Source organism: Haliaeetus leucocephalus, unplaced genomic scaffold, assembly GCF_000737465.1.
Source record: "Haliaeetus leucocephalus isolate CR32 unplaced genomic scaffold, Haliaeetus_leucocephalus-4.0 Scaffold288, whole genome shotgun sequence".
In the NCBI taxonomy this organism is placed as follows: domain Eukaryota; kingdom Metazoa; phylum Chordata; class Aves; order Accipitriformes; family Accipitridae; genus Haliaeetus; species Haliaeetus leucocephalus.
In genome coordinates, this window is record NW_010972724.1 from 65,782 (window position 1) to 92,159 (window position 26,378).

Consider the following 26,378-nt stretch of genomic DNA (forward strand, 5'->3'; position numbering starts at 1 on the left):
GCTTTCTGGGCTGCAAGTGCACGTTGCTGGCCCGTATTCAGTATTTCATCCACCAACACCCCCAAGTCCTTCTCCACAGGGCTGCTATCAATCCACTCATTGCCCGGCCTGTATTTGTGCTTGGGATTGCCCCGACCCATGTGCAGGACCTTGCACTTGGCCTTGTTGAACTTCATGAGTGTCGCATGGGCCCAACTCTCTAGCCTGTCAAGGTCCCCCTGGATGGCATCCCTTCCTTCTAGAGTACCACACTTAGTTTCTATGATTTTTCTGGTGTTACACTCATCTGACTGCTGCTCCTCTGGATATTAAAATCTGTGGTTCACTCTGATGTTTGTGGTGGAGAGGTGTCATGGCAAGTTGTCAGCATCTGGAGTCCTTCACTGGGAGGAATGTGCTGTTCTTGTTAATGGTTTCCTCATCCTCTCTTCTTTTCTTCTCCCTTTCTTCTCTTTCCTTCCACTTAGGCTCATGTATATATGTTTGCTAACATAAATTTATACCTTTCTCTTTCATTTTACATTTACATTTGAATTTACTCTATATGGTGCCCTGTACATAGCTTAGATACATTTACTTTGTTACCCCTAAAACCGGTTTTGTCCAGCGCTGGGTCTGCATTTTTTAAACTAATCATTAGTTAGATCTTTATAGCCATGGGGTCTCCAGCACAAAGCCTGTGCCCCATCTCTTTTATCATTCCGTTTCTGTTCTCCTCTATGCCAAATCTGTGTCTCCGCTTCTCAAGACCTCAGCTGTTTTACCAGGCCTGTATTTCTCTACTCTACATCATTGTGTTAGAGTTGTAAATATCTCATTCTACCTAGAATAACTGCTTGTTAATACTACCTATATAAAACCGTGGTTGTACCACACAAGGATAAATAAGTAAAATAAATTAGCCATAGACACCTGATAATTAGAGAAACTGCTCTCACACCTAAGCCAAGTGAAACAAAACTGCAGGCAGGTCATGAAAAATCCAGAGCAGGGCTGGCAAGCCTTAGTCCTGAGGCCTTGTGAACTCAGTGCAGAGCCTATGGCAATACCCAATGACTACAAGGACTACACAGTCACATCGGAAACAGGAATACGAGTGCATTTGAATGTATATGCTAACACATGATGGAGACAGCCGGGAGAAGAGGGAGATTGCGCTTCTTAGACTTCGTGAAATCTTCATGAACTTCATGAAGTTCAAAAAAGCCAAGGCAATGCCCCTGGATTGGGGCAATACAGACTAGGAGGTGACGGGATGGAGAACAGCCCTGTGGAGAAGGACTTGGGGGTACTGGTGGATGAAAAACTGAATATGAGCCAGCAAGGTGTGCTCACAGCCCAGAAAGCCAACCGTATCCTGGGCCGCATCACAAGAAGCGTGGCCAGCAACTCGAGGGAGGCGATTCTGCCCCTCTTCTCTGCTCTGGTGAGACCCCACCTGGACCACTGCATCCAGCTCTGGGGTCTTCAGTATAAGACAGACATGGACCTGTTGGAGCAGGTCGAGGGGGCCATGGACATGACCGCAGGGCTGGGACACCTCTCCCGTGAGGAAAGGCTGAGAGAGTTGGGGTTGCTCAGCCCAGAGAAGGCTCCAGAAAGACCTTACTGCAGCCTTTTGATATTGATATATGAAGGGGGCTTATAAGAAAGACAGAGAAAGACTTTTTACATGGGCCTGTAGTGACAGGACAAGGGGCAACGGTTTTCAACTGAATGAGGGCAGGTTTAGATTGGACATCTCTAGAAGCGTTCAAGCTCAGGTTGGACGGGGCTCTCAGCAACCTGATCTAGTGGAAGACGTCCCTGCCCGGGGCAGGGGGGTTGGACCAGGTGAGCGTTCAACCTCCCTTCCCACCTGAACCAGCCCTAGACTTAACATCACGTAGGACGCAGTACGGCAGCCCCCCCACACGCAGAAGAGACACACTACCCCTGCCACCGTCTCGCCACACCCCTAAATATGCTCCGAGAGCCTTGGCTGATTGGTTGCTTCCTTGTTAGTGGGCGTATCCCCAAGCCCTATTGGGGATTGGTGATTTTGTGCCATGTTGCAGGATAACCATGGCGTCGAGGCGGCTGCTTCGCCGCAATTAGCTGATGATCACGTCGATCATCCTGTCTCCGTAGCTGACCGGCTATGCTCCTGCTGGGAGGCGGGGCCGCGCTGGAGGCGGAAGCCGCTGCGAAGTGTTCCGGTGCTGAGGTGGCTGGGGGTGGGGTTGACGTTACAGCCGCGGAGCCGTCGCTGGGGTCGTCGGGAGTGGGTCGTCGGCAGGTCAGTGTCTCCCCTCCGTCTGTCGGTGTTCTCTTCTCGCTGTGTGGGCTCGGTGCTGTCGCCCTGCTCTCGGCAGCGGTCCCGGACCGGGCTCCTTCCGCCGTGCAGCGCCGGGACACGCCTGCCAGCCCCGCTGGGAGCGGCCCCGCCGGCCTGCGGGGCCCAAGGAACCGGGGCGGGTCCGCACCTTCTTGGGGTCCAGGGTGGTGAGGAACAGTGGGGCGGGCTGGGCCGGCGACGGCCCTCTCTCTCCCGGGCTCCGTGGTCCGGCGGGCCCCGCCACGCCGGTGCCCACGCTGCGACCATGCTGCCTTTCGCTGGCGGTCTGACCGCGGTGCCCAGAGGTAACCGGTAGCGGAGCCCGTCCTGGGAAGGTTTCTGCCCTGTGAGGCCCGCTGGAGGCATTGAGGTCAACTAAGCTCTCGTCGGTAAATTTGCGGGACTGGCGGGGCAGCCATGCGTTCCTGTAGCTGCATCGGCGCTGGCTTCCCCTTCCCTTCCTGGAAGGTTGTTGCTGGCTCCTGAGGCCTGGGATTGCGGATGACAGCAGTGGTCAAGATGTGATGCGCTCCTTTGATCCTTGTCTCTTTCAGAGCACCTTTGCACAGCGTGAGAGGTTTGGTCCAGGGCTTGTGTACAGCAGCAGTGCCTTCAATGCCCGTTTGCCTTCAAAAGAAGGGAAATGCAAAGAATTAAACTTAATTTATGTATAATAAACTTATAATAGAATAAATCAGGGGAAAAACACTGTCAAGTCTTTCTTCCCTGTGGCCGATACCTAGATGCATGGATTTATGCACTGCTTATTACTTTGAGGCAGACAGTGCTGTGACTAGTAATGGACTTAAGCTGTTCGGGTCAGTAAGGGAAGTATATTTCAGAGTAAAGGAGCCTCTTTGAGAACACCACTGGTAGTCCCAGTGTTCAAAGTAAAGTCTCATGAGCAAAAGTTCATTAGTCATAGGAATGCTGAGTGAAACATTATTTTCAACTACAGCCAGAACACAAACTATACTGGCTTACATCATGAACACAGTGCAGGTCTTCTGTGTTCTGCTATTAATTACAAAATTGGAAATCCATACCAAAGTCAGTATGACCCTGGAAGAGCAATAGTCTGTCTTGTCTCCAAGAGCTGTACTGTTTACTTTATTTGGGTGAGGCAGTGGAACAGTGAATAACCTCTGTCCTTTTGTGTTTGTTTACTTCTGTTTATGATGAAATGGGCCAGCATTGTATAATGCTTTCCTGCTATAAGCTCAAAACTAAATACGAAGTGCAAGCAGTAGGGTATTCCTGCCACAAGTCCTTGAGGCTAATTCATATGACAGCTACCACCTTGTGCATGGACTGTTGGCTTTGGGACAGTATTTAAAGCTATGTTATGCTTGTTCCTGGAATTATTCTCAGGGAGGGTTCAAAGAAGACTGAGCCAGGGTCTTTACAGTGGTGTCCAGTGACCAGATGAGAGGCAATGAGCACAAACTGAAACACAGGAGGTTGCCTTTGAACATCAGGAAATGCTTTTTTACTGTGTGTGTTACAAAGCACTGGCACAGGCTCCCCAGGGAGGGTGTGGAGCCTCCATCTTTGGAGATAATTCAAAAGCTGTCTGGATACAATCCTGGGCAACTGGCTGTAGGTGGCCCTGTTTGAGCAGGGACGTTGGACCAGATGACCTCCGGAGGCGGCTTCTAACCTCACCCATTCTGTCATTTTGTGATAAGATCCTCCCTGACCCTTCTCTTTGTTGTCTTTCACTGAATTTGCTCCAACAAGTTCCCACCTCTCTTGTTCTGGGGAGCCCAGAACTGGACACAGTACTCCAGATGCAGCCTCACCAGTGCTGAGTAGAGAGGAAGGATCGCCTTCCTCCTGGTAATGTTCCTAATGCAGCCCAGGATGCTGTTGGCCTTTGCTATGAGGGTGCATTGATGGCTGTGGTCGGCTTGTTGCCCACCGTGCTTCCCAGGTCCTTTTCTGCAGAGCTGCTTTCCAGATGGTCTGCCTCCAGCGTGTACTGGTGCATGGCATTATACTTCCCCAGGTGCAGGAGTTTGCATTTCCCTTTGTTGAACTTCATGAGGTTCCCATTGGCCCATTTCCCCCACCTGTTCAGGTCCCTCTGGATGGCAGCACACCCGTTTGTGGGGCATCAGCCACTCCTAGTTTTCTGTCAGCTGCAAAGTTGCTGAGGGTACCCTCTGCAGTGGTATCAGCCAGCTGCCTCTGCACTTCTGGGTGCATCCTGTCAGGCCCGATGGACTTGTGTATGACCAGTTTGTGCTCCCTAGCCTGGTCCTTTTCCACATAAGGTAAGTCTTTTTTGCTCCAGACTCCATCAGGTGCCAGTGGACTGGGATTCCTGAAGCCTGGTCTTGCTGCTAACAACTGAGGGAGAGAAGACAGTGAGAACCTCAGTCTTTTCTGTGATCAGGGCCACATTTAGCAGTGGGCCTATGTGTTCCCTGGGCTTCCTTTTGCTGTTGTAGAATCACTTTTCATTCCCCTTCACATTCCTTGCTATATTCAGCTCACCTGAGAATACAATTTAAAAGTGAGTTCAAAAGACATGGATTTTTAAGGCTTGAGTTCAGGTTATTGAAGTCCATGCCTGTGCAAATAGGTGCAGACAGGCCTCAGTTCCTCTGTTTGCATTTTGAGGAGGCCAACTGTGAGCCAAACCCAGCAAGGCATGTTAGCTTGAGCTCAGTATCGGGTTAATGTAGCCAGCCTGGACAAAGGCCAGGGAATTTTTCTCAACATAGTCCATGTACACATGCTTGAAATTGTAATGCCTGTAGCATGCAGGTATGTGCTGAGCCCCGTACATATTTCTGGTTACAATGGATGTCTGCAGATGCCTAGATTCTACTTTTTTCCATATTTCTAATACCACTTCTAATAATTCATCTATTGGTTCTATCAGTCCTAAATCATGTTATCTTACATTACCTTATGTCACATCTCAAGCATATATTGTACATTTGTGACTTTAAGAAGCTGTGGCCTAATGCTCAATAGGAAGATCAGATCTATCCTCTTCAAATATTGGCGACTGTCAGAAAGAGGCATTTTTGCATTTGAATGACTGTTTTCTAAAATGTGTTTTTACCACCACCAAGACAGCAGGTTCTGTTCCTCCTTGGGGCATTGTGGGGGTGGTGGTTTACAAAACTATAAATACTTTATTATTCTTATAATGAACCGGGGATTCCAGGTCTTTAAATGAGTCTTTTATATTACCAGCTTGGTGAACAGGTGATGTTGACAGAAGGAATTTCTCTAGTAGGAGCTGTAAAACTATATTATTCTGGAATTCCATGCCTCAGTCTCACCCAGGGCCAGCTGAGAAGTAAGCAAAGTACTAGCACTTTTTTCACTGGCTATTGTATTGATACAGAATGTGGACAGTCCTGGCTTTCTGACAGTATGCTTCTTGAGTAGTTTCATCCTCTGGAACACTTTGCGAGAGACTGTCTGAGGCCCAGCTTCTTCTCATGTCTTTTTGCTTCACTAACTGCTTCTCGAGCATTTTATTCTGTAGGCTGAAGAGACTAAGCCCATGCCATAGAGCATAAGAAACCAGGGCATGTCTCTGCAAGAGCAGGAAAAATCCGGTTTCCCAAACAGGGAAGACTTTTCACTTTTTATGCTTATTGCGAATGACCGACTGTAATAATCCTGAAGTGTACCGTGTAGGATGAAGAATGGGCTTATTTCTTTACTGTTGGATAAATTATTTTCCTCTTTTTTTTTTTTTTTTCCCCTCTGTCAAGAGTCTTGGTTCATGCAGCCTGTCGGTACCCAAGAGATAAAAAAGAATGACTTAAGGATCTGCGTATGACTGCCCTGCATTGGAAACCTCTTTACTACTGAATAAGCAGACCTATGAGTTACTGAGTGCATGAAAGAGGTTGGTGTTCACATGCCCTTTTCTGCTATTGATACTCTAATGTGCATTGTGATATTTTCTACTACTGCAAAATCAGGTGGTTAGAAGGTGTGACTGCTACAGAAAAATAATGCACTACTGTTTTCTCCATTGTCAATATTTCCACAATTACTAAGATAAAGGAGGTCAGGAATGAGTGGGTCATTGTAGCCAGAGACATCTTGTCAACAGTAAAAGATTCCATTTGATGGAGATAATTATTGTAATGTAAACCTGATCTTATGGCTAATATGAGTTTGCCTAGTTTCAGTTTGCACTATTGGTGTTTCTTTTAATTTGTACAAATTATTTTGCCATTTACAGGCATGGACTTACAGTTGTGATAGATCTATAGCTTTTCTCTTAAGAGATATGTCAAGTGTCACATGTGACCCTTCTTCATAGAGTACTAGAATGATTTAGGTCTTAAGGGACCTTGGGAGTTCATTTGGCCAAACCCTCTGCTCTTAGCTTGGCTAACTTCAAAGTTAGATCAGATTGCTATGATCCTACTCCTATTTTTATCATCTTCCCTGTGCATACTTATTTTTTCTGATTGAAATTTCTTATGCTGCAACTTGTGTCCACTGCATCATGTCCATCTGCTGTGCACCTCATAAGTATCTGGCTCTGTCTTTAGCTACCTAATAGGCGATTATAGGGAAGACAGCAATTATATCCCCCTCCTTACCCACTGTTCTCAAGGCTGAACATGCCCAGTATTCTTAGCCTTTCTTTATATCTTATAATCCAACCCCAAACCATCCTGGGGGCTTTCTGCTGTACTTGCTTCAGTTTGTCCCTGTTATTTTTGTGTATCAGGGAGCTTGAAAGTGGACCCTGTACTTCAAATGAAGTGCTGAATAGAAAGGAATAATTGCTTCCCTCAGCCTGCTGTCTGCAGTCTTACTAATACAACTCAGTATATAGCTGACCTTCTCTGCTGTGAGAGCACACTGCTGACCGATGTTGAGTTTATCCACCAGCATCCCTAGGTTGTCTTCTGCAACACAGTTTTACAGCCATTTGGTCCCCAGCATGTGTTTGTTACATCCCAGGTGTATGACTCTGTATTTGCCTTTTCTGAACTTCATGATGTTTTTCTAGCATGTTGAGATCCTTCTGGCTGGCAGCTGTCTGCTTAGGCTTATCAAATGCTCATTACAATTTGGTGAACTTACTGAGGTGGATTGCATCCCCATTGTCTGGGTTAATAATGGAGAACTTAATCAGCCACTCTCCCCAAAATGGCAGATTACGTATTGCTGGCTGGTACTGCTTCATTTTTTTGGTTCTTCACCTCCACCTGCTGGATCAGTTTGGCTCCTGAATTTCAAGGAAAGGAAAGGTATGCTAAGCAGCAGACAGGGAATATATGCTCTCTCCAGACTATTCCCCTATGTCAAGGTCCTGTCCTGTCACATATGTGACATGCAGAGGTCTCATCATCTGTCTAATGTGACACACTTGCATCTACTCAGCAAACATCAGGGGTGAGTTCACCATTCCCACTACTTAGTAACAGAAAGCTTCTTTTATGTATTTACAGGACATGTTTGGCCTGTAAAAAAGTGACTTTACTTAAGAATCACTTACTCTTCTTTTGAGTAAACTGAACAGATCATGGTTCTGTAATGCCATTGTTAAGAAAGATTAAGAATTATCTATGAGGGTGACTTGAAATCTGGTATAAAAATGTATTTTTCAATCATACATGTAGAGTGGTAAATGTATCTTCATGTGTCTTAACCAGCACACCCTCTGCTTTTATGTTCAGAGAGTCTGGCTGCTTTTGTTAACATGATCATTTCTTTATTCCTGAGGTTTTACTTTTGCTTATCTCTCTTGGCAGAGGAGATATATTCCCTGTAAGCCTGGTCACCTCTATAACATAAAGATCAGCATGAAGGGATGCTTATTATTCTTAGCAATTTTGACTCTGTATTCTGACTTTTGTTTTAGGCTGAAGATGCTGAGCCGTTTGTCAGGTTTAGCAAGTACTGTTTTACAAGAGCTGTCAGGTGATGATGGAGATGCAGTTACTGAATCCTCTATTGCTGTAAGTACAGTGTTATTTAAAGACTTTCAGATCTTACTGAGTGCTAGTTTGGGGAATGTGAATCATTCAACTGCAGTGAGAACTGTTTCCTGCTTCTTCATTGCTGAGCACTAGACTGAGCTGTCATTCCACTCTGCTTCTCCTATATTCCTAACCTCTTAAGTCAGCACTTTTGTGGGGCAGACCATAATCTCCTTAGTTTCCACATCTCAAGATGATCCTAGAAAACAAACTAGAATAAGGGTGAAGAAAGACTGTTATGAGTACTGATGATTCTGTGTAGCAGAAAGGGGAGGTCTGCATGATTGCGTGACAGTGGAAGGCTTGATCTGTATGTTGCCCTTTGGCACTTGAGACGGTGGATAGTGTGTGAGTGGTAGAGTGTTTCCAGTGCCACTCTTTTCAGATTTGCTCATGTTGTGTTCATCAAAGGTGCTCTCTTTTTGTGTATTGGCTCATGGGTGTCCTGAGGTTTCCTCCTGGTATCACCTAATTGTGTATAGTTCTATAGGCTGCATGAAATGCTTGCAAGTAACAGAGTGCAGCATTTAGGAGTATGAAGATATCATCTGGATGCTATGCTGCAGTCTGTTTAGACTTTTTTCCTCCAGAGCACTCATTTCACTGTTTCAGGTACAAGCTTTAGAGCCAGAAGCAGAAAGCATGGAGGAGGCACCTGAGGAGCTATTGGAGCGCCTAGCCCAAACAGAAAAACTAGTTGTTCAGCTGAAGGATTTGATCCGAGAAAAGGATGCTCTGCTCCAGCAAAAAGAAACTGTACTCAAGGTATCATTTCTTTCACTGAGGACCTGGGAGCAAGAGTAAAATGTTGCTTCAGCTTTCTGTGCAAGCCAGTCTCTAGTTTCTTTTGAACATCTGAGACACCTGTGCTACTAAATGCATCAATTCCAGAGAAGTATTGGAATCCAAAGAATGGACCCTAACCCAAGAGATGTAGTATGGCATCTGTTCATTTTTCTAAGGGGTAATTCCTTCCAGAGTAGATAAGTTACATCCAAGTTAGGTAGCATTTTGTCTTGGAGCTCCTCAAGGCCCCTGCAGATTCCTGGTGGCTCTAATAAATACTAACATCTTTTGTGTGAGGTTTTTCTTTCCCCACTTCAGAGCGTTTGAGACAAAGAGTAGGCTGTGCTGCAGTCACCCAGCAGTCCAGTGGTTTTATGGCACATAACCAAAGATACATATTGCTTACTTTGAAGTGTGACGTGAGAGAAAGTGCAGTTACTTGAGATAGTGTTGAGGGACTGCATATAGTAGAGGAAGTCAGACTCACTTTGTACTAGGAGCTAGGAGAAGTCCCTTGCGTGATCTGTCCCTTGAAGAGAAAGTACTAGAGCAGAAGCTAACTGTGTATAGTGTTTCAGAGCAAATTTGTTTCCTGGATGTGTTTTAATTAGCACTGTTACTGGGGAGGCAGGTTTGGACAAAGAACAGCAGTCTGTCAAATTATGTAACTTTTCCAAGTGGTGCTTTCAGGGTGATAGCACTGGAATTTTGAGTGCAGTCAGTTTGTATCCTTCTTTTACAGGAAGAGCGAGAGGCTGCAGATGCTAAGCTGATGAAGCTTAAACTTCAGGCCAAAGCCAGATTGGCCTCTCTGAACAAACGCATTGAGGAGCTGACAGAGAAAGGATCACCATTGCCTGCACAGACCTTATCAGAAGAGCAAGCGTATACCAAGGTTGGGAGAACAGGGCTACTTAAAAGATGTTAGCCTCTACTGATAATCTGGTGCCACCCTACAATTTAGGTCCCAGTGAGCTAGCAGGTCCTATCTCTCTTGTTAGCAGGACATTTACAACAGTAATAGTTTCAGCAAGGATATCTATGCTGTAGGAAGCCAGTCTGTCCAGCTTCCTTGTACTGCAGATGCACTTGGAGTGCACAACTTGATCTCCTCAAGGGTATGAGCTGGTTTCACTTTGCATACCTTCAGTAATCTGTTGTAGCTAAGTTCTTTCCTGCAGAAATCACATATCTATCTGAGCTGTAAGTTTCAAAATGCTATCTGTCATGTGAGTACAGTGAAGGAGAAGGAAGGTTGGCTGAAATACAAGAACAACGAGGTAAGGAAGTCATTAAAATTGAAAGGCAGTAACTTAAATGTAAATATATATTATTTTTTTTCCAGCCATGTAGCTTCCTGTGCCGCCACAAAGTTTTATGGTTAACAAGCCATAATTGTGTAAATCTACGTAAAAAATGAGGGGAAGGTGTCCTGTATGAAGACATTAAAGAAGCTATTAGCTACTATCTAGAAACTCCCATTGAGGCTGGTAATTTTTGAAAACTTAAAATTGTTCTGCTGATCACATAGTTTTCTTTAAAAAGTTAGTAATATTAGGCAAGGGAAATGTGATAGAAGTCCAAACAGATTGCAGGGCATCAGATGATGTTCATTAAAGCAGAGAAGGTAAGGGTTATTTGAAACATTGAAAAAAAAAGATTAAAAGATTATAGGAAACATTAAAGGGTGAGTGTGAGAGCTATCAGGTGAGAGGTGACTACTAATGGAGTAAAGATTGGTTCCATGACCTGTGCTTACTATTTTTGATTGATGGCATCATAAAATCATAGAAATGTGATACTGTAATTCACTTTACGATACAATCTTGAGAATCTTTCTCAATGCAAAGCAGCATTTGGTTTTCATACAGGAAGAATTGGATGATCTTGAAGATTGACACAATATAAAAATAAAGGAAAATTTAATAAGTGCAAGATCAAGCACTTGTGGTATCCTGCCACTGTATACTGCGAGGCCATGAAAAAAAAATCCCCCAGCTGCAGAGGACAGTGAAGGCCCTGGAGGCTGTTTAGCTATGTCACTTTGCATTGCTGTCCTGCTGCTGAGGCTTTTTGTTTTTTTAGCTTATTCATACGTAGCATGTGTAGAGCTGTGTGCTGTTACATTACTTTGTGTAGACTTGCTGTTAGGGACTAGTGAGTGTTCTTGCTTCAAAATTCAAATTTATCAGTTGAAGAAGGCAAAATGAGACAAAGCTTATCATCAGTTAATCAATGTGATGTAGATTTTTAAAAGAGGCCTACTCTTTTTTATGTAAGGCAAACAGTTATCCTTACAACTATTGTACTAAGAGTGGCAAGGCCTTGTGTGAAGTGTTGTCATGTTCTGTTCACCTGAAATTAGGAAAGATAAATTGAGAGCAGCAAAAGGGTTTCCATTCTCTGGTCATGTTAGTAGCTGCTTTTACTAGACACTCAAAATATCTTGGCTGTTTAGTCAACCAAAGGCAGAGAGGAAACATAATTTCTGTCTACAGTTGTATGAGGAAGGTAAGCACCAAGAAAGTGGGAGAACGGTTAAAGTGAAAGGACAGTACTGACAGGTGAATGGATGGAAGTAAATTAGCCATTAAGAAAAATGGCCTTCTAATTTGAGGAATGAGGTCTTGATACAGTCTCCAGTGGAGATGGTGTGGACCAGAGCCTTATTAGTTTTGAGTTAGAACATCATTTAAGAGGTATGATGTTAGGGCAGTTACCTGCAATATTATGTATTTGACCCAGAAAGCACTTTTTAGATACTTTCTTGTAAGGTTAGACCTACTGAGAAGCTATAGATTCCTTTATTTACTTATGATTGTTTCCCTAAGTAGATGCTGTCTTGAGTAATGGTGATGTTTCCTAGACAGATACCCTGTCATTTGAAGATGAAAAATTTAGGTTAGGGTTGCATGTTGTGTTGAGGTGCTGAGCATCAGTGTTTCCTTTTGGAAATCATGAGGGATAAATATAGCAAAGGTTTGGGGTTTTTTTTTGTTTTTTTCTCTCCATGATGGGGTCCCCATGGGAAGGCTGTATTTTAAATATCTAATTGGTACTATTACTTCCTGGGCTTTTAACAGAGTGCCTCATTTTCAGCAGAATCGAAATATCAGCTTATGTCTTTTTATTAAGCAGTTGGTATATGTATACAGAACAATTGAGGCTCCTCTTAAACTTTTAAAGTGGGTAAACACAAATTATGTTCAGATGTAAGAGTTTATACATTTTGGAAAAACATGATATTTGAAAGCTTGGGCTCTGGGAACTTTGTGACTGTGCTACTGTCCTTAATTGTGGTACTCCATGTAGTGGCCAGTGTGCAAGGGCTTTATCAGAAGCTTTTCCAAATCCGACTGTAAATATCAGTCCTGAAAGCTAATCCCAAGTAAGCAAACTAATCCACCCATCTTTCCTCCCTAGCAACTGCTTTGCCCCAGCCTTATAAATTATGTATATCCCTGGCTTCTTAAAGCTTCCTGCACTTCTGTTGTTTCTTTGTTTTTCCTGTCCTACTTCTAAGCTTAAGTGCAATTAAAGCTTTCCTTGTCTGTGTATTCAACCTGCTTCCAAAGACCTTGTCTGTAGGTGACATCTTTTGAGGAACAGTAGCTTCTTACTTATTACACTGACCTGTAAGTCCTTCTAAAAGCCTTCATAAATTTTTCAGAATGGGTTTAAAGGACATAGATACTCTGTAGACTCCATATGTTAATTGGTGATCTTTGATTCAATACCTGTAACAAGGAAAAGGAAAGAGATACATTTTGTATATATTCAGTTAAAAATCCCCAGCACTAAGTGCTTGATGTAGTTGGGAGTGCTGAGGTGATAACAGTAGAGGGATTCTTTTCTTGCTTCTCAGTGACAGTGTTGATACGCTGGACCTGGTATCTGACTCTGTGTTAAGTAGGTGTACAGCTGTGGCATTAGAGAATTGCCTGCCATACAGACAGTCTTTGAGAGACAAAAAAAGAGTGCAGGCGTAGTGTGATAGTATGTCTGAGTAGACATAGCCTAAGCACATTTTATGGGAAATGTCATCTGAGTTTAAATTTCATGGTCATAAACAGAGTATTTTAGTGCCTCAGAGCAGAGTAGAACTGATGATTGTTTGCATGTTCCCTTTGCTTATTTCTAACAAGTTCATTGCTATAAATCCCTTTAGTCTAAAGAGATTTCCATGAGCGTTTTCTGTGGTCTAGAATGTTTAATGTCTGCCCCTTTGTCACGTGGAGAATATTCTTCTATTGCTAATTAAAAAATGTTTCATTTCTGGTATTAGAGAAATCTGTGAAATTAAAAAGCCTCACAAATCAAGGTGGTCATATCGTAGATTATGTGTCATGTTTTATTTAATAATATGATTTACCTTAGTTTATATGGTAAGCATTCGTGGATAATTGGCCATTCCAAAGTGATTTGACACTTCCCAATTAAAGACATCTTGTGCATATCTACAAAGAAATAGGGAAAATAGTTACTTAACATAGGACAACTTCATTTAAAGAAACAAAGAAAATGTAAAGTTAAGAAATTAAGAAATGTAGTAGAAATAAGCATCTGGTTAGGAGTGCAGTAGCATTCTAATTTTTTTTTTTAATTGACCAGTAATACTGATCAGTTTACTTTCTTCTGTTTCTTTTCTTCTCACTTCTTTCCTCTTGCAATGTCAGAATAACCAAAATACAAGTGAAGGGCATAGAGATGAAGCCGAAGCACTGAAAGAGCAGCTTAGGGAGCGAGAGGAGACTGTTCAGGATCTGAAGGAACAGCTGGCTCTAGCCAAAGTGAATCTGAAAGATGCTGAAATCAAGTATGCAACACAGGTACAGAAAAATGTTTCTATTCATCAGTTTGTGTATGTGTCTGTGTTTCTCACCCCACCACTTGCACTAGCATGATAGAATAGTTCAGCTGGAAGGGACCTACTGATCATCTAGTCCAACTGCCTGACCACTTCAGGGGTGACCAAAGCTCAAAGCATATTATTAAGTGCATTGTCCAAATGCCTCTTAAACACTGACAGGCTTGGGGCATTGACCACCTCTCTAGGAAGCCTGTTCCAGTGTGTGACTACCTTATTGTTAAAGATATATTTCCCAGTGTCAAGTCTGAACCTCCCCTGATGCAGCTTTGAACCATTCTCACGCATCTTGTCTCTGGATAATTTAAGAGAGACAGTTGTTCCTGATGACATGCTGCTGCTAGGGACTATGGCTAAATCCTGCAGCCTGACAGAGGCAAGGTTGCCAAAGCTCCATGCCCTCCAGTTCAGCCAGTAGCGTGGCTGAGAATGTGTTCCCAGCATGCATGCATGTACAACTCCTGCATACCTGTATAGATGGCCAGCCACATAGATAACACAGACAGAAGCACCTAGCACTCCCATGAACGCAAACAGCGCCGACAGCCTCATAGCAGCTCGGATTAGAGAATAGTAAAAATATATACAAATGTACATTCTGGGTCTTGCCAGCAGCTGTGCTTAGACACAGTTTGCCCATAACTGGCCCCTGGATCCAAGTCTCCCCAGTTGCTGGCATGTAGACATGCAAAGCCCTGGGGCCCACAGCTCCGCTCCAGCTGCTGGTACAGACACATTGTTCACACACATGTGCACAGAGCTGGCTGGGACTCCCCTGGTCCCTCCAATGGCCAACCTTCCTGTGCTGCTTGCTTTTAGAAAAATGTGCGCATGAGCGCACGCATGCGTGCGCGCACGCACTGCCACACCTAACCAGGGCTCCCCTGCCCCCTTCAGTAGCCAACCCCCTGTGGTCTTATCCTTAGAGAGATACAGACACACACATGCACCCTGACCAGGACTCTCCTGGTCCCTTCTGGTAGCCAGCCTCCCTGTGCTCTCACTCTGAGACACACAGGCATGCACATGCACGCAGCTGACCAGGACTCCCCTGATCTCTCTGGTAGCCAGCTTCCTTAGAGATTCACACATACACAAAAGCAGGTCTTGTCCTTAGAGACCTCCCAAGACCCTGTGGTCTCTGGCAGCTGGCCAGAACTCCTCTTGTCCATCTAGTAGGCAAGTCTGCCTGTGGTTTCACCATTGGGCACCATCCCGCCTCTGTCCTGGCTCCCAGTCTGCTTCACCCACTTGCCAGCTGGTCCAGCTTGATACTTGCTAGCAATCATACATTCACTTGCACACTTGTACTTGTTTGAGTTTCTGGCACTGTGTACACACAGGTCCTCTGACCTGTGGTTGCACTGCAGTTGCTGGCACTGAAGTTCACTTGCTCTAATCTCTCCAGTTGCTGGCACCATGGACACACAGGCCTTTTGACCCACAGTCTGATTCCAGTTACTAGCACTTAGACACACCCCCCCCCATACACCCACAAATGCACACTGAATAGAGACTCTCTCCCACAGTGAAAGAGTTAAAAATGGTGTTCAGTAAAAGGACAGGACAGACTGCTGATCAGGTGCAGGGCATGGCCAGACAAGCATATTGAGCAGCCACTGTTTATGCAGGTGGCCTTTTTTAATTCCCTTATCCTCTATTTTTTTGGTTTTGTTCCTCCCCAAATCGCCTCCGTCCATCCATTTCCCTGCCTTTGATTCCTCCTCTAAACATTCCAGAAGTCTTTCGCAATCCCAAAATTCTCTTCACCTGCATCCCATAATATATCCTATACCCCTAGGCAGTAACCACCCTTGGTGCAAAAGGTGCTCTGCTGTTAATTCATCTTAACGGGTTTCACACTTGGACAACGGGACTGATGGCTCTCTGAGGAGGGGTGGAACAGCCCCTGGAAGGACCTGGACAGGGTGTCCCTCTGAGTCAGAATTTGGGTTCTTCCCTGCCTGCCATTGCTGTTCTGTGACAGGCTTTGGAATAGCTAGGGCAGAGTGTTATTTCAGCTCCCAGACTTGCTGTTGCCTCTCTGTGCTCTACTGTGGATATGCAGAGGGACTTTTTATCACATAATGTAACAGCTGTTATGTTACATTGTATTTATTTATGGAAAGATTTTTGTTAATACTCTGAATTGCAGGTTTAGCTTTTGATCTATGACTTGGGCTGCGTCCTATACAAATAAAAACCCAGAAGTTTTATGAACTTGTAATTATAGTGATCGTATCTTTTATCATGCTGATGAAATTCTGTGGTTTTTGCTTTCTGGGATCTGAAATATTATTAGTTAATATATATGTATTAGTAGGATAAAGTTACCATTTGACCAAAGTGACATATAGGATTATCAAGCTGAAGACCTCATCACACACATAATACGCTGGTGCGTGTTGAAAGCAAGCCTGCATGTCTGTCAAGCTCATAACCTTGGTTTTTTTTATTTTGTGGCTTATGTTTTCAGCTGAGCTCCTTGCAGGAAGTGATTCAGGAGAAGGAAGCTCTCCTGGAAGAGCAGGTTCACCAGCACCAAGCTGAATTACGCAAGATAGTGGCCCAGTCAGATTTGGAAGTAGAGATGCAGCAGGTATATTTGATGTAATAATCTTATTATGGGAGGAGAAAGGGAAACAAATTTTACCAGTCTCAAGACACCCTGAGAGAGCAGTTCTCATCAAAGTAACTCAGAAGGGGTGAGAAGAGGTACGATTTGATTGATTGGTGGTTTTTGGGATGCTAGTTTGGACTTTCAGAGTGTTGGCTTCAATCTGCTGATTTGCTGTCAGTTGAAAAGAAAGCATAGTTAAAAAGAAGCATTAAATTATTGTGCTCCAGTTCCCTGTTTGTAGAACAATGGTGAGCTCTTCCTACTGCACCAGGGCTCCAGAATAAGTGTCAACAAAAATGAAGTTATTCAGGCTATTAAAGTAACTGTGTTATGAAAACTAGGTGTATGGATGAAACCAGGAAATCTAGCCTTCTTATGTTAGCCTCCCAGATACTGGTATAGCACTCTCTCTCTTGCAGAACCTGCGTACACTTCAGAGAAAGCTAGATGAGCAGGAAGCAGCTCTGCTAGGACGAACTGAGGTGGTAGAATTGCTGCAGCAAGAATTACGTACTGCTGAACAACAAAACCAGGTACCTTTTCATGCTTTGCTTATTGCTTTACTCTCATGTGCAAGTGGTGGATGGGGCTTTTGTCAGTAGCTCAGAAATCACCAGATTAGCTTATTTCTGGCACCAGGTTTCCAGAATGAAATCAGCTGGGGGGCTCCCTCAGGTCAGGTTTTAGAGCTGCAGGTCTGTATGCATAGCTTGTAGTAGGCCCAGCCAAACAACGGGGATAGGGATGCTGCAGCAACCATCTCTAGTAACCCAGATTCTGGGCAGGTGGACAGGGACAAAATCTATCCATACTCCATGCCGCTGACTGATACATTCGAGGCCATCAAATACCCGATGCATCGCCTAAGACAGAAGTGCCTAATACAGCACTGCTGTAGCTACACTGTTTCTGGACTGCAGTATCCAGACCAGATCAGAGCATAGACAGATATTCTTTGGTACGTCTTGCTAAAAACTTGCTAATATGATGACACAGCTTCTGGAGTGGTATTGGCTCTCACTTAATCATTTTGCAGCGTAAAGAGAATGAGATCAAATCTGTGCATATATGACTATATATACATGTGCCCCTTGAGACAGGGTTTAGTATGCAATCTCTTAAAAGGCTTGTTTGCAGATAAAGGGTGAGTGTATTTTTTTTTTTCCAATATCTGAACTTCTGAAAATAATTCTGCATCCCTTTAGAAGAGGCTTATACTAGATCAGTCTCATGTTAGTAGGCTGCACAATCTCCAGCCAGTCTAGTGCTGAACCTCACTTTGATAACTTTTATGCACTTATGCATCACTCTGTTTTCTTTTCCTGTGTGTCCCAGCCAGGCACAGTGGTGGGACCTCTTACCACCAGGAAGAGGTGAAGAACCTCAGTGAGCTGACTTGTACTCACTACTGATTACATTGCTCACCAGTGTGTTTCATGGAGTGTTGGCATGGATATTTTCATGGCTTGGTTGTTGGGGTCCCCAACTCCTCCCTTGTGTCTTTGACTCCCCTCTTGCACATTATGTGGTCAGAGGGAGACCTTGGTACACATGTAAGCTTGAGGCCACGTGGCTGAAGCTCTCTTCCTACCTATAAAGTAAAGAGAGCTCCTCATCAGCCACCTGCTGAAACTAGCTGTGCTGACTGTCCACAGCTCCAGGAGAAGTTTGACAAAAGGAATTCTGGCAAGTGTAGGGTCTGTTTCTGTTCCTTGGTTGTCTTAAATCTCTGGTCAGTGTCAACCAGCTTTCTGGTATCTTTCTTGAAACAGTGGTTACTGTGTGAAGCACTCTGTTACCTCCAGTCTCCTGTTTCAGCATTTTTGACTCCCTATCACATACATGCTTTGGTTCTGTTTTTTAACTGTACTCTGTAATTGTTGAGTTCCCCCTATTTTGTTGTAGCCCTTCCTCTCCTTTTTGGGAAGCTTTCTTTCCTCCAAAAGAGAACTCATGGCCACTGTTCTGTTGTTTTGTTCCTCTACATCCCCCTGCTCTAAATTAAGACTTATCTTTTCTTTACCAAAATTGAGAGTTCTTGTTTCACCCAGCATTGCTTTCTTGCAATTTGCAAATAGTAGGGCAGTTTCTTTCTAACAAATTGAGATTTCTGCCATGTTTATTTCCTCCTTTCTGCTACTTAGATGTTTGAAAAGGATTTCATGACAATTTTAAAATATAATTCGGGTACTTTGCTTTGGCAAGGTATTGAGCTAGTTGAGAATCGAGTTCATTTCCATATCCTTTTACAGATACTCCTAGATCAGTGCCAGAAGATGGAAGTGGATCTAAGCTCCCTGAGGGATGTGCTAGATGCAGAGAGGCGAGAGTCTCAGGATCTCAGAGGGAAGGTGGAGCTGGAACTAGCTGAGAAGAAGCTGTCCTCCCATCGCTTTCAGGAGGAGGTACAGTATCTCTCGGAACAGCTGGAAGAGGCGAGAAGAGCACAAGATGAATTAGAGGTGAAGTATAAAGACCTGGAGCAGAAACAAAGGCTGGAGGTGGAAGAGAAAAACCTGCAGATCCATTGTCTTAAGGTGTCTGAGCAAGAGCTGCAATCTAGCCATGCTGCCCTTGTAGCTGAAAATGATCAGCTGAAACAGGATGTTGACCGGCTGTTGGTGTTGTCTGCTGAAAACAGTGCTACAATACAGAAACTACAGGGTGAGCAAGCACAGCAGTTTGGTGAAGCACATTCCTAAGAGCCTAAGGATTATTGGGTTGCCTTCTGTTTGGCTTTTGTTTTTATGATAGCTCATGAGAAAGTCTTGGTATAACAATTCATAATTTCGTAGGAACATAGGAGTGGTTGTACTGTATCAAACTAAAGGTCTCTAGTGCGATCCCACCTTTCTGTCTTTGGCAGTGACCAAAGCCAGTTACAAGAGGAGGAGCATAAGACTAGGGCAGCATATGTGGTGCTTTCTTTGTGCATTGTCCCAGCCTATAATTTTTTGAGGCTTATGGATTTCTTGAGCCAGATGTATTTTTTTAAACTAATTTTAATAACACATTGGATTTTTTTCCATCAACTTATGTAAGTTCTTTTTAGATGTGCCACATTCTTCAGTGTCTGAATTTCTACTGAAATTATAAGTAAAACAGCCAAGGAAAGCAAAGTGTACCATTTTCTCTGTAGGCTTGTATTTGAACTAATAACATTGATCTTGCCTCAAGCTATTATTTCAAATTGATTTTCTTCCAGCTCCTTTACAGCTCAAAACTGAAGCAGTGACTAAGAGATAACGGATCTCATATACTATTGTGCATATGTGTAAACTGGATATATTTCAGAAAAAAAGGCAAGAAAGCACCTTAACTTCCTTTTTTCCCCTCCATTAGATGAACTTGTACAGAAATGTGAAGAATTTGTCTGCTATCAGAATGAGCTGAAATCCCAGTCAGTAGTGCAGGTCTCTGAATTGAAGAAACAGGTACGATCTTTTCTTACAGGTCTCCTGAAGTTTTCCTGTATGTTAAGGAACTGAAACAGAATGAAATGTTTGGAAGTCCTTTTTTATGATGTATTGCTTAAGAAAGGCTTTTATGGGTTCTCTCAGCTGATGGACAGACATGTTATGACTATGGAAGCCTGGAAAGAGGAGTCAATTTGAGTAATTTAAAAGTTGCCAATTGATTTGTTAAAAGGTTAACTGAAAGATCAAAGACTAATGTGTGTGTATAAACTGTACTGAAATTCATCTTTCTCCCCTCCATCCTGTGTTTAAACAGGATGGAACAACTTCACAGGAAAAAATAATAGATCAGGAAGATAGGAGTGGGACTTCACTCCTACCCACAGAAAACTTGGAAAGACAGAAGACTGAAGGTAGTATGATTATCTTACCTATTTTAATATTGTTCAATATTTAAGAATTATTCTTGCCTATTTTTAAATAATAAACATATCCATGGTTACTGCTTCATTATGCTTTTGTTGTCAAGATCTTAAAAAATACTATATAATTCTTTCCAGTGGTTAAAGTGGAGTTTAATTCTAAAGGGAAAAGGAACTATTTGAATCTCAGGCAGTGAACAGACTGACAGAAACAAATAAGTAAACTGTCTGGATTTATTAGAAAGACTGGGCTGTGCATCATAGGCCTGCCTGCATGGTGTTGTCTTGTGATATGAAGCAATGGTTGGTGTTTAGGCCATGAGACAGAATGGGCAGAACTTGTTACCTGCATGGTTCACTTGCTTCATGTTCCTGCGTGTATGATCCATAGTGATAGGTGCAAAGAATGTGGGGAAGACATGAAAAAGCTAGGGTGAAGGCGAGGATGGTGATATGGGATTGCAGGCTTTTCTAGAAAAGGGTGCCAAGGTTAGTTTCATTGTGATAGGGCATATTAAGTTTAAAGAATAGTTTTGGTTTATTGGATTTTTTGTTCCATTAATGTTGGTTATGCTTAAGGATGGTAGAATAAATTTTGTATTCCAGGACACTGTGCACTTGCACATTCTTAGGTTGTAGAAAATAGGATATAACTGAAGTAGTAGCTCCTCCCTGATACAAAATGCTGACAATCTGCAGGTGGTGCTTCTGGAGGCATTATTTTTGATAGCTTTTGCTGAAACAGTAAAGGGCCCGTACATATGCCACATTAAAAAAAAAGACAATTAATTTGGTTTTGAGTGTCTAGGCATGTAGACTGGTAGCAGTAATATCACCACTCTATCAGAATTATAGTATAAAAAGAGGGTTCCCACATTTTTTGACTTTAGGGTATGGTGCGCTATGGCAATAGGCTGTCTTGATTTTTGCAGAAATAAGATTCCTTTTGCTTCCCATCATTCAGAGGTATACCCTCTTCGTAAGAATACTGGTGGGGGAATAATCACCAATAAACCAGATTCCTGCAGTCCTAGAACATCTCCCTTCTCTTTTTTTTTTTTCCCCATGAACTCAGAAATGCAGGTCTTTAATGGACTTCAAGACATCATTTAGACTTATAGAATGGTTTGGGTTGGAAGGGACTTTCAAAGATCATCTAGTCCAACACCCCTGCCCTGGGCAGGGACATCCTTCACTAGATCAGGTTGCTCAGAGCCCCATCCCACCTGACCTTGAACATTTCCAGGGATGGAGCATCTACAACTTCTCTGGGCAACCCAAAGAGAAGAAGCCCTCTTGAAAGGCTGCAGTAAGGCCTCCCTGAAGCCTTCTCTTCTCCAGGCTGACCAACCCCTACTCTCTCAGCCTTTCTTCATTGGAGAGGTGTTCTAGCCCTCTGAACATTTTTGTGGCCCTCCTCTGGACTCACTCTAACAGATCCATGTCTGTCTTGTACTGGGGGACCCCAGAACTGGACACAGTACTCCAGGTGGGGTCTGACAAGAGCAAAGTAGAGGGCAAGAATCGTCTCCCTCGACCTGCTGCCCACACTTCTTTTGATGCAGCCCAGGATACGGTTGGCTTTCTGGGCTGTGAGCACACATTGCTGGCTCATATTCAGTTTTTCATCCACCAATACCCCCAAGTCTTTCCCCACAGGGCTGCTATCAATCCACTCATCGCCCAGCCTGTATTTGTGCTTGGGATTGCCCTGACCCATGTGCAGGACCTTGCACTTGGCCTTGTTTAACTTCATGAGGTCTGCATGGGCCCACTTCTCAAGCCTGTCAAGGTCCCCCTGGATGGCATCCCTCTAGCAAATCAACTGCACCACTCCGTGTGGTGTCATCTGCAAGCCTGTTGAGGCTGCACTCAATCCCACTGTCTATGTTGCGAATGAAGATAGTAAATAGTATTGGTCCCAGTATGGACCCTTGAGGGACACCACTCGTTACTGGTTTCCACTTGGACATTGAGCCATTGACTGTAACTGTGCACACAGCCATCCAGCCAGCTCCCTATCCATCTAACAATCCATCCGTCAAACCTGTATCCCTGCAATTTAGTGGTAAGAATTTTGGGGGTACCATATCAAAGGCCTTACAGAAGTCCAGCTTTTAATCTGATATCATGCCCTGAGTTAAGATTGAGTATATCCAAAATGTACCTGGGAGGCTTTCATCAGCTTTCTTAAAAAGCAGGTCCTTCTTCCACTGAAAGGAATTCCACCTGAAAAATGCAGTGACTTTTAGAGCTTCACTGTCACGTTACTTAAAAGGTCTTTCCCAATGCACGTTTACCTGAATGTTTACTTCAAAACAAGCTTTTTTTGTTGCAATTCTGTTTCCAGTACATGTGTTGAACACTTGGTTACTGACATTTTTTAACATTTTAAACACTGGGAGATGTAATTTCTTAAAAAAAAAAAAAAAAAAAGTACCAAAAAAAAAATCATCATCTTTCAAACCTCCTCTGTAGGTTCTTGTAATGATTTAACCCCAGCTGGGAACTAAGCACCACGCAGCCACTCACTCACTTCCCCCCCACCCAGTGGGATGGGGGAGAGAATCAGAAAAAAGAGGTAAAGCTCGTGGGTTGAGATAACAACAGTTTAATAGGATAGAAAGGAAGAAAATAATAATGATAATAATAGCAATAATAAAATGACAATAATAATAATAAAAGGATTGGAATATACAAAACAAGTGATGCACAATGCAATTGCTCACCACTCACCAACCGATGCCCACTTAGTTCCCGAACAGCGATCTCCCCCCAGGCCAACTCTCCCCAGTTTATATACTGGGCATGATGTCATGTGGTATGGAATATCCCTTTGGCCAGTTTGGGTCAGCTGTCCTGGCTGTGTCCCCTCCCAACTTCTTGTACCCCTCCAGTCTTCTTGCTGGCTGGGCATGAGAAGCTGAAAAATCCTTGACTTAGTATAAACACTACTCAGCAACAACTGAAACCATCGGTGTGTTATCCACATTCTTCTCATACTAAATCCAAAACATGACACTATAGCAGCTACTAGAAAGAAAATTAAGTCTATCCCAGCTGAAACCAGGACAGTTCTAAATACTTTTATACTCTTGATCTCCTGATGACTTTCTAATTTGTCGGTCTTATTTAAAGTGTGATGCCTAAAACTGCCCACAGTACTCCAATCCTAACTTGAGTAGAATGAAATAAGGATTTACATATAGTTACCTTGTATTTTGATTTGTTAAGCAGACCTCAACAAATGCTTCCAAACTAATTAACTATCATTTTCTAAAATATAAGCACTTTTGAAATCTTTGTACGGTCTTTTAATTTTCATGGGCTTAGCAGTACATTATACCATTATATCTGCCGCTGTCTTTACTAGTCACGTGGATTCCTTAAACTTCTCTTGAAGCAGCTCTTTGAGTGATTGAATGTCTCTCCTCCCTGCTACATAAGAGACCTTTGGGTTTATCTTTTTTTACTTTGCCCTCTACACTAAGGAGATAGACAAGAATTAGGTTAACAGTTGGACTTGATGATCTGAAGGGTCTTTTCCAACCTAAATGATTCTGTGATTGTGTCATCATCAGGAAAAGCCTATGAAGTTCAGCCAATTTCAAAGAAAGCAAACATCTGGATTGAGAGCTAGAGATTGCTTTTCAGAGTCAATGTACAGGTAATTTAACATTAGATATAAGGCTTTCCCTAGTTCACTTAGTGGAAGAAAACGTTGTTCAAAGACTACAATATGGTATGAATTGATAAAGGAAAGCTGTTATCACAGAAAACGGACAGACTGCTTTCCAGATGTTAGAATTCACAACAACAATTAATCTGAACCTCCTCAAAATACATAATACTTTTAACTTAGCAAATACCATTTTATATAGTTGATTGTATATAAAAAAGAGTTTAAAGGGGCACAAAAGAAAACATTATACCATATGTTAATGCTATGTTCTCTCTGCATACTCAGAATTGGAAAGTACAAAAATTCTTATCCCTAACAGAGCTGTTTAACTTGATCCTGAATTTTATTTTGCATATATATTAAAATATGTTTCATATCTATCATTGATAGTTACGCGTTCACAAAAGTGGGGGCTGTTTTTTAATGCTTCTAGTTAGGTTTATATTTCTGGGGAAGACAGACGTATAAGTTGTTTTACTGGCTCTTATACTAAAAGGCTGAGGCATCATCTCTAATAGAATTAGCTAGAACTGAGATGAGTCACAGGATAATTTACGTTGGAGGGGATTAAAGGCAGATTTTAGTGCAGCTTCCTCCTAGAAGCAGGATCAACTGTGAGATCAGACTGGGTTGCTCAAGCCTTTATCCAGTCAGGTCTTGAAAACCTCCAATGACGGTGACTGTACAACCTCCCTGGGCAGCCTGTTATGACACTTGACTGTCCTCATGGCAAAAAAAGGTTTTCATTACATCCAGTTGGAACGCATTTTGTTTCAGTATATTTGTGTTGTCTTTCGTCCTCCTGCCTTGCACCATTGTAAAAAGCCTGGCTCTGTCTTCTCAATAACCTCTTCATAGTTGGAAGGCTGCTTTTAGGTCTCCCCAAAGCCTTCTATTCTCCAGGGTAAGAAAGCCTTGTTCCCTCAGCCTCTTCACACAGGGCAAGTGCTCCAGCCCTGTGACCATCTTGGTGGTCTTCCACTGAACTTGCTTCACATGATCAATGTCTTTCCTATAGTGGGGGTCCAAAACTGAATGCAGTACTTGAAATGCAGTCTAATGAGTGCCCAGTAGAAGAGGATAATATCTTTGATTGATCTGCTGGCTAGACTGCTATTCATACAGTCCAGGATGCTGTTGACCTTGTTTGCTGCCAGGCATACTTGCTGGCTGATGTTTAGCCTAATGTCTAGCAGATCATCTTCAACCTTTCTTGCAGAGCTGGTCCCTAGCCGGCATTCCTGGGGTGGAATTTTACGTTTTTCCTTGCTAAATTTCATGAGGTTCCTGTTGCCCCACTCTTCTAACCTGTCTAGGTTGCTGTAAATGGCAGCCCTGCCAGTGAGGCTATCAGCTGTTTTCCCCCATTGTGCTGTGTTCTCCAAACTTCACTGTGGACTCTGCCACCTGCTGCACCGCTTGGACAAACACGTCTGTGGGGCGGAATGGGATCCACCCAAGGGTACTGAGGGAGCTGGCAGAAGTTCTCATCAAGCCACTTTCAATTGTTTACCAGGAGTCCTGGCTAAGTGGGGAGATCCCAGTTGACTGGAGGTTAGCAAAATGTGACGCCCATCTAGAAGAAGGGCCAGAAGGAGAATCTGGGGAACTACGGGCCTGTCAGCCTTTCCTCAGTGCTGGGGAAGGTTACGGAGCAGATCATCTTGAGTGCCATCATGCGGCACACACAGGACAACCAGGTGATCAGGCCCAGTCAGCATGGGTTTATGAAAGGCAGGTCCTGCTTGACTAACCTGATCTCCTTCTACGACAAGGTGACCCGCTTAGTGGATGAGGGAAAGACTGTGGATGTTGTCTGCCTAGACTTTAGTTAAGCCTTTGACGCCGTCTCCCGCAGCATTCTCCTGGAGAAACTGGCTGCTCACGGCTTGGACAGGTGTACTCTTCACTGGGTAAAAAACTGGCTGGATGGCTGGGCCCAAAGAGTTGTGGTGAATGGGGTTAAATCCAATTGGTGGCCGGTCACAAGTGGTGTTCCCCAGGGCTCAGTATTGGGGCCAGTTGTCTTTAATATCTTTATCAGTGATCTGGACAAGGGGATCAAGTGCACCTTCAGTAACTCTGCAGACGACACCAAATTCAGCAGGACTGTTGATCTGCTTGAGGGTAGGAAGGCTCTCCGGAGGGATCTGGACAGGCTGGATCGATGGGCCGAGGCCAGTTGTATGAGATTCAACAAGGCTGAGTGCTGGGTCTTGCGTTTGGGTCAGAACAACCCCATGCAATGCTACAGGCTTGGGGAAGAGTGGCTGGCAAGCTGCCCGGTGGGAAA

The 26,378-nt window shown here is 43.5% G+C and overlaps 1 protein-coding gene across 11 annotated transcripts in view; it reads left to right on the forward strand.

The window, feature by feature from the left end:
• The first annotated feature begins 2,082 nt into the window (after positions 1 to 2,082).
• GOLGB1 (golgin B1) overlaps positions 2,083 to 26,378 on the forward strand; it is a 51,273-nt gene continuing 26,977 nt past the window's right edge. For 4 of the 11 annotated variants that reach the window (XM_010570104.1, XM_010570111.1, XM_010570110.1 and 1 more), the window contains exons 1-12: positions 2,211 to 2,278; positions 6,058 to 6,194; positions 8,175 to 8,271; positions 8,905 to 9,057; positions 9,821 to 9,973; positions 10,080 to 10,196; positions 13,755 to 13,907; positions 16,422 to 16,544; positions 16,985 to 17,098; positions 18,818 to 19,229; positions 19,908 to 19,999; positions 20,298 to 20,394. In XM_010570104.1, the coding sequence (XP_010568406.1) occupies positions 8,182 to 8,271; positions 8,905 to 9,057; positions 9,821 to 9,973; positions 10,080 to 10,196; positions 13,755 to 13,907; positions 16,422 to 16,544; positions 16,985 to 17,098; positions 18,818 to 19,229; positions 19,908 to 19,999; positions 20,298 to 20,394 (1,504 nt within the window). In that variant the 5' untranslated portion in view covers positions 2,211 to 2,278; positions 6,058 to 6,194; positions 8,175 to 8,181. The other 7 variants (XM_010570106.1, XM_010570108.1, XM_010570107.1 and 4 more) reach the window with 7 other exon arrangements.